The sequence below is a fragment of the Dendrobates tinctorius genome, unplaced genomic scaffold (genome assembly GCF_039654945.1).
Source record: "Dendrobates tinctorius isolate UK_male_01 unplaced genomic scaffold, ASM3965494v1 ptg000028l, whole genome shotgun sequence".
Classification (NCBI taxonomy): domain Eukaryota; kingdom Metazoa; phylum Chordata; class Amphibia; order Anura; family Dendrobatidae; genus Dendrobates; species Dendrobates tinctorius.
Genome location: NW_027361696.1, coordinates 29,255 through 42,129, shown reverse-complemented (window position 1 = coordinate 42,129; position 12,875 = coordinate 29,255). Strand labels below are relative to the sequence as shown.

At 43.4% G+C, this 12,875-nt stretch overlaps 1 protein-coding gene across 1 annotated transcript in view; it reads left to right on the top strand.

Moving 5' to 3' along the window:
* SRPRA (SRP receptor subunit alpha) overlaps positions 1–12,867 on the top strand; it is a 31,069-nt gene extending 18,202 nt beyond the window's left edge. The window contains exon 14 of the mRNA XM_073569946.1: positions 11,537–12,867. Coding sequence (XP_073426047.1) covers positions 11,537–11,665 — 129 coding nt within the window. The 3' untranslated portion in view covers positions 11,666–12,867. The remainder of the gene's footprint in view (positions 1–11,536) is intronic.
* Positions 12,868–12,875: the final 8 nt, after the last annotated feature.

Here is a 12,875-nt window from a genome sequence, read left to right as displayed (position 1 = left end):
GGAGAAATTGCCCAACAAAATTTAGGATCTATTTTATCTTGTTACCCATGTGAAAATGATAAAATTGATGCTAAAAAAAATTTATGTTGGAAAAATTAAAATGTCCATTTTTTGCCTCCACGTTGCTTTAGTTCCTGTGAAGCACCAGAAGGGTTAACAATCTCCTTGATTGTAGTTTTGAGTAGCTTGAGAGGTGCAGTTTTTAGAATGGTGTCACTTTTGGGTATTTTCTGCCATATAGACCCCTCAAAGTGACTTCAAATGTGAGGTGGTCCCTAAAAAAAATGGTTTTGTAAATTTTGTTGTAAAAATGAGAAATCGCTGGTCAACTTTTAACCCTTAACTTCCTAACAAAAAAAAAAATTTGTTTCCAAATTGTGCTGATGTAAAGTAGACATGTGGGAAATGTTATTTATTAACTATTTTGTGTCAGATAACCCTCTGGTTTAACAGAATAAAAATTCAAAATTTGAAAATTGCAAAATTTTCGCCAAATTTCTGTGTTTTTTTCACAAACGCAAAAATTATCGACCTAAATTTACCACTAACATGAAGCCCAATCTGTCACGAAAAAACAATCTCGGAATCGCTAGGATGCGTTGAAGCGTTCCAGAGTTATTACCTCATAAAGGGACACTGGTCAGAATTGCAAAAAATGGCCAGGTCATTAAGGTCAAAATAGGCTGGGTCATGAAGGGGTTAAATTGCGCATGACAGGAAAAAATGACCGCCGCTAGTCCTCATTGCATAGCGTACGTTATTACTTGTAGATGATACAAAAGCGTCCAGTTGATATCAATATTCATACCGCTCCGAAGCAGGGGGGGAAAAAAACGTCCGCAGCTGTACATATATAGCATCCATTAGAAATCACTGCGCGTAACATAAAAATGGTAACCATTATTCTTAAGTATCTAGCGCAGTAATATATAGAACAAACCACTGTGCATAGGCAGAAAAAGAACATGGACGCCAACATCCAAGGAGTAACAATATCCATAATAACCAAATGTCACATATAATTAAGAGCCATCCTTGTATAATATCGGATGATCATGACAACCAAAATTAAGGTGCAAAAAGGATGGTGCATGATATCATTAGGCATATATAATATAATAGGCGCATAATAGATGGTACATGATATCATTAGGCATATGTTAATAGCTATAAGAAATTTCTGGTGAACATTATAGGTGAAGACAATTAATATAGTGATGACGGTATCCTAAATAATCACCCAAATACAGGACAAATATGGACAACTGCATAGTAAATACCAACAACAAAAAGAAAAGACAGCAGTCACAAAGTCCAAAAAGATACTGACAACTTTATTTAAACATGTAACAAATATTACCAGACAGACTGCAAAAATTGGGGCTAAAAAATGGAATATGATAGATCCCAACCGCATAAAAAGCTTGCCCAAGGTGTGTAGGCCCATATATAGGAGTACACACAAGGTATATACATGTATATAAAATACAGAAAAAGACAGTATGTGCTTGTAGATGAAATATTCATATAGGGCTACATACACCCATACCCATGCTGACAAACGATATTATAATCCAATTTTATATTATTCGGCTAATAGCCCCCAAAATCATTTGAACATAACACAGCATGGTCAGCACAGAGCCTGAGCACATAAAGCCGTATCACACAATAATAACGGTAAATACCTTAAGCAGGAAGCGCCATATAGGGCCAGACCACCCGCCCCCTGCTTTTTATACTGTTGGGATCTATCATATTCCATCTTTTAGCCCCAATTTTTGCAGTCTGTCTGGTAATATTTGTTACATGTTTAAATAAAGTTGTCAGTATCTTTTTGAACTTTGTGACTGCTGTCTCTTTTCTTTTTGTTATGTTACTATCAATAATAGCTAAGGTAAGTTGAAATAACATTGGCATAGACAAGAACACCTCTCCTTACACTTTTAGGAGGATGAAGGTGTACTACTACAAGATACACTAGATCTTAAAGGATTACAGATAACCATTTAATATCTCACCACACGTCAGATGGAATATGACGCACATCAAGCGTCATAATTTTTCATGATTGTATTGATCATTATGTTCTATTGTCATAGGATACATTGATTTATAGGTTATGTGATGTGATTCACCACATGTCACACTGGGTACTCGCGTCTGGCAATGGGTTATGTGTGGGCCCCATCTGTGTCACGTCCTCTCACATCTTGGTTGCAATCACGGCCTTGATGTTGATGCGGCCCACCTGGTTATCCCACCTTCCCTTGCTTGATGTGCGTCATATTCCATCTGACGTGTGGTGAGATAAATGGTTATCTGTAATCTTTTAAGATCTAGTGTATCTTGTAGTAGTACACCTTCATCCTCCTAAATGTGTAAGGAGAGGTGTTCTTGTCTATGCCAATGTTATTTCATCTTACCTTAGCTATTATTGATATTAACGTATGCCTAATGATATCATGTACCATCTATTATGCGCCTATTATATTATACTGTATATGCCTAATGATATCATGCACCATCCTTTTTGCGCCTAAATTTTGGTTGTCATGATCGTCCGGTATTATACAAGGATGGCTCTTAATTCTATGTGACATTTGGTTATTATGGATATTGTTACTCCTTGGATGTTGGCGTCCATGTTCTTCTTTTTCTGCCTATGCACAGTGGTTTGTTCCATATATTACTGCGCTAGATACTTAAGAATAATGGTTACCATTTTTATGTTATGCGCAGAGTGATTTCTAATGGATGCTATATATTTACAGCGGCGGTCATTTAGTTTTTTCCCCTGCTTAGGGGCAGTATGAATATTGATATCAACATGGACGCTTTTGTATCATCTACAAGTAATAACGTACACTATGCAATTAGGACTAGCGGCGGTCATTTTTTTCTGTCATGCGCCATTTAAGTATCTAAGTTACCATGGACGCTTTGTAATCATGAGTAGCGGTGGCCATCTTTTTCCTGTCATGCGCAGTACGACTTAGTAGTAGCGGCGGCCATTTTCTTCCGGTCATGCGCAATGTGATTCGTTATGTTACTATGGGCGCTGTATAGCTACAAGTAGCGGCGGCCATGTTTTCACTGTCATGCGCAGTATGCGTGTCATTATGTTACCAGGGACGCTTTGTATTTATGAGCGGTGACGATTACCTCTTGTTTGTCACGCGCTATTAGGGCCTGGTCTCCTGTTTTCACACATATTGCAGCAATTCACAACTTATAATGATATGGTTTTGATCAAATGACGTATGAGGTAGAATAGGATGGGAAGTTCATCATGGTGATTGTTAAACACACCCTTCCACTTTGATTGGCCAGTTTTGCTATATCCGATGTGCGATTGGTTGAGTTTGGGTATATATACTTACCTGTCTCCAATAGGCGCCACCCCCTGACGAAGGCTAAGGGCCGAAACACGTGTTGGGGAGGGCGGCGGTCCAGACCAGGTGCAGTGTAGCTTGTAAGTTAGGCCTGTTTCACACTTCAGTTTTTTCTTGTCAGTTTAAATCCGCCAAAATGGCAGAAAGCGGATCCGTTGTTAACTGAAGTTAATGGATGCCAGCGGACCGGTTTTTTGACGGATCTGTTGGCTGAAGAATTTTAAAGGAACCGCAGTCCGGGGACGAGAGAGAGAATTTAATGTGGATCCTTCAGGCAAAAAAAGTTACAAGCTTCATCCGGGCATGTCGGCGGACGCAAAAAAATTGGCGGATCCGCAAAAAAACGGATCCGACGGATGGCCATCCGTCAAGATCCGCCAGTAATGCAAGTCAATGGGAAAAAAAAGGATCCGCCAAACAAAATGGTGGATCCGTTTTTTTTTAGGAAAACTGCGGATCTTGACTGATGGGGAAAAAAAGTGAAGTGTGAAACAGGCCTTATACCTTATACTTACCATACTCTTTGATGTCTAAGGCCTGTTTCACACTTCCGTTTTTTCAAATCCGTCAAAATCCGTTGTTTTCCGTTAAAAAACGGATCCGCCATTTTTGGCAGGATCCGTTTTTTTTGTCCCATAGACTTCCATTACGGTTATCGCGGATCCGTCAAAAAAACGGATCCGTTTTTTTAAAAACGGATCCGTTCGCATCCGTTTCCGTCAAAAAAACGGAAACGGATCCGTTTGGCGGACACAAAAACGGAAGTGTGAAACAGGCCTAACGCTGTTTTCAGAAATTTTCCTGGTCCAGGACATAAACTATGCATATACTGACACCTATTGGTGCTATTGGGTATTATTCCCATTATTCATGAGGTATATCTATGCAGTGACACATATGGTGGTCACTATTTTTTTTTTTTTGCACTAATATTGCACTTTACCTATATATTTTGCACTTTATATACATTTTCTTACTTGTATAATTATGATGTGCACTTAGGGAATTGACCTACAATTTTCACTAATTTGTATGCACTTTACTTATGAATATATATATATATATATATATATATATATATATATATATATATATATATATATATATATATATATATTTGTTTTTTACATTTTCTTCACTGTATATTTTTGAAATACATATATTTGTTAGCACCATTTACATGCTGGCAGTATCTTTTTACACAGGGGCCCCGTACTGTCCGGAGCCTTCCTCCTTCATGCTGGCAGTAGCGCTTTACACTGGGACCCCGTACTGTCCGGAGCCTTCCTTCCTTCATGCTGTCAGTGGCTCTTTACACTGGGTCCCCGTACTGTCCGGAGCCTTCCTTCCTTCATGCTGTCAGTGTCTACTTTTACTGGGCCCCCGTACTGTCCGCAGCCTTCCTTCCTTCATGCTGTCAGTGTCTACTTATACTGGGCCCCCATACTGTCCGCAGCCTTCCTTCCTTCATGCTGTCAGTGTCTCCTTATACTGGGCCCCCGTACTGTCCGGAGCCTTCCTCCTTCATGCTGTCAGTGTCTCCTTATACTGGGCCCCCATACTGTCTGGAGCCTTCCTCCTTCATGCTGTCAATGTCTCCTTACTCTGTGACCCCGTACTGTCCGGAGCCTTCCTTCCTTCATGCTCCAAACATTGCAAGATAAGTGCACAGACCAACATAGAAATGTAGGCAGCGGCACGTGTTGACTCACAGCCTATCAGACACTTATGGTGCACCTTGTGTCAGTATGCAGCCCCTGTAACTTCTGCCAGGTATCGTGGTCTAGACCTGAGGACAGGCAGGAGCATCTTGAACTCTGCCCATCACTAGTTCTATCTTCCCTGACCACAATCCTTAGGGCAGTGATGGGGAACCTTTTAGAGACCGAGTGCCCAAACTGCAGCCTAAAACACACTTATTTATCGCATAGCGCCAACATGGCAATGTAACCTGAATACTGAGGTTTTAGATTAGAAAAACAACTCGTACATTAGCGAGCTATACAGTCTATAGCAAAGAGCTTGTAAGCGCTGCACTCCAAGCCAAAGATCCCGCCACCGATTGTAGTGAATGTTCTGGAGAATACAGAGGAGTTTTAATCTAAAGTAAAACTGCAAAGTTGTTTGTTTTTACAACCTCTTTGCAGTTGTAACCCTTTATCATGATGACAATAACCCTTTAAGCCAGGGATGCCAAACTCTAATCCACAAAGGGATAATACTAAAAGCTTGGCCAAAGTCACGGCCAACCTTGATATTTGTTAAAAAATATCTACGATTGAGACATATCAAATAAAACGATGACCCTTTGGAATTATATTGGAATAATATATATTCTGTAAGAGCAGTAAAAGCAGATGGCTGAATGGCGTAATATACATAGGTAATAACAAAGGATAAAAAACCCTGAATAATAACAGATAATAAACAGATAATAAAGTGCCCCCACACACAGTATGAGTCCTCCAGAGTACCCTCCACACGCACAGCTTGATGACCCTACTGTACCCCCCTCCCTCAATCCCCCCCAACAAAGAAAGGTGACCTCATTACAGTATGATTCCGCCACACTGCCTTTATTCTGTATAATGGGCACAGAAAGTCCTCTGTACAGTATTATGGGCCCCACATGGTGCTCTGTGCATTATTTAAAGGCACCACGTGCCGCTCCGTGCAGTGTATAATGGCCCCACGTGCCGCTCCGTGCAGTATAGGATGGCCCCACGTGCCGCTCCGTGCAGTATAGCATGGCCCCACGTGCCGCTCCGTGCAGTACAGTGCCTTGCGAAAGTGTTATGAATAAGTCACCGAGGAGGAAAAACAAAACAAGCTAAGCCACAGAAAACCAGAGAGGTTGGTAACTAAGCGGATTGCAGACCCCTTTTCCTATCCACACAACTAGCAGTAGCCGTGGAGCGTACCTACGATGATCCTAGACGCCTCGTCACAGCCAGAGAACTAAATACGCCTAAAAAAAGAAAAGGGGAAATCTAAACTGCCCCAGTGCAGACCCCAAAGCAATAGACAGCCCCCAAACATGTATTGTCTGTGAGACAAGATGAAAACGCAAACACAGAAAAATAGGCTGAGAAAACGATGGGGCCCACACTAACTAGAAAGGACAGGACAGGAAAGATGCTGTCTGCAATCACGTACAAAACCCTGCCAAAAAATGTCCAACACTTTCTGATAACAAAGTCGCTAGACTTCAATTCCCTATATCAGCACTCTGGCATATTCTGAAGACAGAGCAAAAAGAGACCAATCTGATCAGGGACAAAAAGCAAGCTGGCATAAACAGAGACATAAGAATGGAAATTCAGCACAGCCCCAGCAGGGGCTGGCTGACCACAAAAACTGAGTAAACCAGACCAAAACTCATGTGAAAAAATAGCAGAGCACACTTAGCTTGAGAAGGCAGGAACAGAACTGAAAACCAGAACCTCAGGGCAGGAAAAATAACCAGCACAAAATTAGGGAGTCAGCTGTCTTAAATCCAGTCAGAGACTCCTGATGTGCACTCACAGCCCTCCTCCTCAGGTGGCAGGTCTCTGCAATTTAGATCAGCTTCATTACCTACTGTGACCACTAGAGGGAGCCCACATGGAGAACCCACGACTCCTCTGTCAACACAGCCAGCTCCACCACCCTCACCAGAAGCCAGAGGTAAACCAGAAAATGAGTTCACAACACGAAAGTATTCGGCCCCCTGGAACTTTTCAACCTTTTCCCACATATCATGCTTCAAACATAAAGATACCAAATGTAAATTTTTTGGTGAAGAATCAACAACAAGTGGAACACAATTGTGAAGTTGAACAAAATATATTGTTTATTTGAAATTTTTGTGGAAGGTCAAAAACTGAAAAGTGGGGCGTGCAATATTATTCGGCCCCTTTACTTTCAGTGCAGCAAACTCACTCCAGAAGTTCAATGTGGATCTCTGAATGATCCAATGTTGTCCTAAATGACTAATGATGATAAATATAATCCACCTGTGTGTAATCAAGTCTCTGTATAAATTCGCATGCTCTGTGATAGTCTCAGGGTTCTGTTTGAAACACAGAGAGCATCATGAAGACCAAGGAACACAACAGGCAGGTCCGTGATACTGTTCTGGAGAAGTTTAAAGCCGGATTTAGATGCAAAATGATTTCCAAAACTAAACATCCCAAGGAGCACTGTGCAAGCGATCATATTGAAATCAGGGCTGTGGAGTCGGAGTCGTGGAGTCGGAGTCGTAGCTCATTTTGGTGGAGTCGGAGTTGGAGTCGGTATAAAATGGACCGACTCCGACTCCTAAAATATATAATAAATTGGGTACAGTAATTCAATGCAGGATGTGCTGAATATTTTTTCATAGGAGTTTGGGAAAGTTATGAAATGTCCTATAAATGGCTGTTCTATTCCTGATCCAAAGCTACATTCACACACAGCGTTTTTCCTGTGTTTTTTGAGGATACGTTTTTCAGCTGCAAAAGCTGATCATCTTTTTAAAAAACTGCATCACCTGAAAGGTTTTTGAGCTCATAGATAATGTTTTCAATAGCAAAAGCAGATTAGAAATCTGCTCTATCTATCCATTTATCCATATCTGTCTATCCATATCGTATCTGTACCAAAAAGAATGAAAACCGGGTAGTACACCAATATACACTCACTGGCCACTTTATTAGGTACACCATGCTAGTAACGGGTTGGACCCCCTTTTGCCTTCAGAACTGCCTCAATTCTTCGTGGCAGAGATTCAACAAGGTGCTGGAAGCATTCCTCAGAGATTTTGGACCATATTGACATGATGGCATCACACAGTTGGCGCAGATTTGTCGGCTGCACATCCCTGATGCGAATCTCCCGTTCCACCACATCCCAAAGATGCTCTATTGGATTGAGATCTGGTGACTGAGGAGGCCATTTGAGTACAGTGAACTCATTGTCATGTTCAAGAAACCAATCTGAGATGATTCTAGCTTTATGACATGGCGCATTATCCTGCTGAAAGTAGCCATCAGATGTTGGGTACATTGTGGTCATAAAGGGATGGACATGGTCAGCAACAATACTCAGGTAGGCTGTGGCGTTGCAACGATGCTCAATTGGTACCAAGGGGCCCAAAGAGTGCCAAGAAAAAATTCCCCACACCATGACACCACCACCACCAGCCTGAACCGTTGATACAAGGCAGGATGGATCCATGCTTTCATGTTGTTTACGCCAAATTCTGACCCTACCATCCGAATGTCGCAGCAGAAATCGAGACTCATCAGACCAGGCAACGTTTTTCCAATCTTCTACTGTCCAATTTCGATGAGCTTGTGCAAATTGTAGCCTCAGTTTCCTGTTCTTAGCTGAGAGGAGTGGTACCCGGTGTGGTCTTCTGCTGCTGTAGCCCATCTGCCTCAAAGTTCGACGCACTGTGCGTTCAGAGATGCTCTTCTGCCTACCTTGGTTGTAACGGGTGGCAATTTGAGTCACTGTTGCCTTTCTATCAGCTCGAACCAGTCTGCCCATTCTCCTCTGACCTCTGGCATCAACAAGCATTTCCGGCCACAGAACTGCCGCTCACTGGATTTTTTTTCTTTTTCGGACCATTCTCTGTAAACCCTAGAGATGGTTGTGCATGAAAATCCCAGTAGATCAGCAGTTTCTGAAATACTCAGACCAGCCCTTCTGGCACCAACAATCATGCCACGTTCAAAGGCACTCAAATCACCTTTCTTCCCCATACTGATGCTCGGTTTGAACTGCAGGAGATTGTCTTGACCATGTCTACATGCCTAAATGCACTGAGTTGCCGCCATGTGATTGGCAGATTAGAAATTAAGTCTTAACACACAGTTGGACAGGTGTACCTAATAAAGTGGCCAGTGAGTGTATATTCTGTTCTATCTAAATGTCTTGATTATTGTATCATAGAAATGATTAAATGTCTGAGGTTCACATTGTACTACAATAAATTTTTCACTTAAATATAAGCAATATGTGTGGGAGTCGGAGTCGTGGAGTTGGAGTCGGAGTCGGTGTAAGGGAAATTGAGGAGTCGGAGTCGCAGGTTTGGCTTACCGACTCCACAGCCCTGATTGAAATGGAAGGAGTATCATACCACTGCAAATCTACCAAGACCCGGCCGTCCCTCTAAACTTTCATCTCAAACAAGGAGAAGACTGATCAGAGATGCAGCCAAAAGACCCATGATCACTCTGGATGAACTGCAGACATCTACAGCTGAGGTGGGACAGTCTGTCCATAGGACAACAATCAGTTGCACACTGCACAAATCTGGCCTTTATGGAAGAGTGGCAAGAAGAAAGCCATTTCTCAAAGATATCCATAAAAAGTGTAATTTAAAGTTTGCAGCAAGCCACCTGGGAGACACACCAAACATGTGGAAGAAGGTGCTCTGGTCAGCTGAAACCAAAATCGAACTTTTTGGCAACAATGCCAAACGATACGTTTGGCTTAAAGGCAACACAGCTCATCACCCTGAACACACCATCCCCACTGTCAAACATGGTGGTGGCAGCATCATGGTTTGGGCCTGTTTTTCTTCAGCAGGGACAGGGTAGATGGTTAAAATTGATGGGAAGATGGATGGAGCCAAATACAGGACCATTCTTGAAGAAAACCTGTTGGAGTCTGCAAAAGACCTGAGACTGGGATGGAGATTTGTCTTCCAACAAGACAATGATCCCAAACATAAAGCAAAATATTCAATAGAATGGTTCACAAATAAACGTATCCAGGTGTTAGAATGGCCAAGTCAAAGTCCAGACCTGAATCCAGTTGAGAATCTGTGGAAAGAGCTGAAAACTGCTGTTCACAAATGATCTCCATCCAACCTCACTGAGCTCGAGCTGTTTGCCAAGGAAGAATGGGCAAGAATTTCAGTCTCTCGATGTACAAAACTGAGAGAGACATACCCCAAGCGACTCGAAGCTGTAATCGCAGCAAAAGGTGGCGCAAAAAAGTATCAAGTTAAAGGGTCCGAATTAGATTGCACGCCCCACTTTTCAGTTTTTGAATTTCCAAAAAATTTAAAATAACCAATAAATTTTGTTCAACTTCACAATTGTGTCCCACTTGTTGATTCTTCACCAAAAATTTACATTTGGCATCTTTATTTGAAGCATGATATGTGGGAAAAGGTTGAAAAGTTCGAGGGGGCAAAATACTTTCGCAAGGCACTGTATAGGACGGCCCCATGTGCCGCCTTGTGCAGTATAGGACGGCCCCACGTGCTGGCCTGATGTGACGGCGGCGCTAGTGATGAGGGGGATGGCGCATTGGCTGATTAGAAGGTGGATGCGGTAGTAGTAGTGCTGAGTTTGCCACCATTGGCTTAGGGAATATGTTGCTAATCTTTGGGGTTTTGCACACTGAGCCCTCAGGGATCTCAAGAGCAGAGTCTATTTCTGTGAGGATTGGGTTGCACGCTCAGCCTCCCTCCATTGTCTATAGTGCTTTCTCGGGTATTTGCATCAGTCCTGTAGACAATGAGTGGACTAGTGGTCGAGTGCAGCCACTCACTCCAATCCTGATGGGCGACAGAGCCAGAGTCCTTTTCTTAGGGTTCCGGAGCTTTAATTTCAGGGGGTCTCACTGGTCACATCCCCAGCAAATCAGCAAATTGGAGGGGGGACAACCTTTTAAAGGGGCATCTGCACTCTTACCCAGACTTATTATCTGTACAAAATTTTGCTTTGCCTTTTGCTGTTAGACCAGATTGTGACTCTTTAGTCACACCGAGAGCTGCATTTATATCAAGCTGTACAACTTCTATCCCATCCTGCTACAGAGTGCCCCACGAGCCTAATCCACTTGCTCATCTCCTTGGTTATTCTGTGTCTTGAAACTTGCTGTGCATTTCATTTCCTCCTCAATGTCAGGATCTCTGCTTGCTGTTAGGTGTCTGTTCACTCCGTGTCCGTCTTACAAATGACGGGTTCCCCGTTATTATTCTGGCCACAGGCGCCAGTAAACCCTGTTAATGACCAACAGATGCCGTGATCTCTTGATCTAGACAACACCTGCAGCCACTGATGGCAAGCAGAGATTGTGAATGTGGGATAAATAAGCGGTGGTCTTGAGAAAGTTGCAGCCATGTGTACTGATTACGGGGGCCTCTTCCTTCTCTCCTGCAGGTGGGAGCTGCCATCTCCATGACGTACATCACCGGGCAGCCCATCGTGTTTGTGGGCACGGGGCAGACGTACTGCGACCTGCGCAGCCTGAATGTGAAGGCGGTGGTGGGTGCACTGATGAAAGCCTGAGCGCTGTGCTCGCAACTCGCCAGAGTCCCAGGTTTATTATCCACCATGTTATCTGCTGATATGAACACTCGCTGCCTGAATCCTTGCCCTATAGACTTGGCTGAATCATGAGCTCCACACCGACCGGGAGACAGGACACCGGTCACATAGTACACAATGATTCCAATAATCTGGCATCCCCAGGACGGCGGTAAGAGGTGGAAGGTCAGGCTGTGCACAGTCCTTACTGCTGGCATCGGCGCTGTGCTCTCCATTCCCCTGGCGGGATTAGTCGTCACCAGACTAACTGCTGTCAGGCAGCTGTAACATGCTCAGTGTCCAGCAGGTGGCGCTGATATCGCCACATCATTATATTCTATTGCTGCTAAACCAATTGCAATCCCTTAAAGGGGTCCTCCGGGGGCGTGTAAATGATCGTATCTCATGTATGACATTCGTATGTTTCTTGCCAAGATCTCTGCTTGCTGTCATTGAATGTCAGCTGTCCTGTTTACTTTCGGAGGCTGAGCACACTTTCCTGACCCACGCTCTCACGTCTGAGGGTTTTCTGTCATTGGATCCAGTCTAGACGATTCAGAACCTAACAATCTGGATTTAACATATGGAGTCCATTTTATCTGTCCTGACACATTGGAACAAACTTCTCGGGCAGGGGCACAGTGCTGTGGTGTGATGTCTGCTCTGGATACAACTGTAGTAAACTCTGCTCCGAGCAGATATTGGGGCAGGACACGCTCAGCCTCTGCAGGAAACATTCACTGATGGCAAGCAGAGATCTTGGAAAAAGTGACTGTGGTAATGAAGGCCATGTGGAATACAGAGATGGCTTCATTTACATGGGGATGGAGGACCCCTCAGTGTTTGTCTCTGGCCCTCACGGGGGCCACCCGTCATCTGTCAGCATTGCACTGAGAACTCGCTGAGATGCCTCCAGAGCAGCAGTTCTCAGTGCAGAGAGAGGCGGCTGCCTCCAGCAGGCATCCCACTCTGCATATTACTGGCCAGATCTTGGGTTCATGCTCATCTGTCTGTCGGAGGCCCGTATCCATATGTCTGTTCTGTCAGCACCCGCTTCATTCAGGCAGGAGGTGTCTGACACCTCGTGCCTCCTCGTGTAGTGGCGCCAAGTTCTGCTCACGTGCAATATATGGATCAGAGCAAAAATAATTTATAAGAGAATAAATTTCTTACATAATTATAAACCATCTAT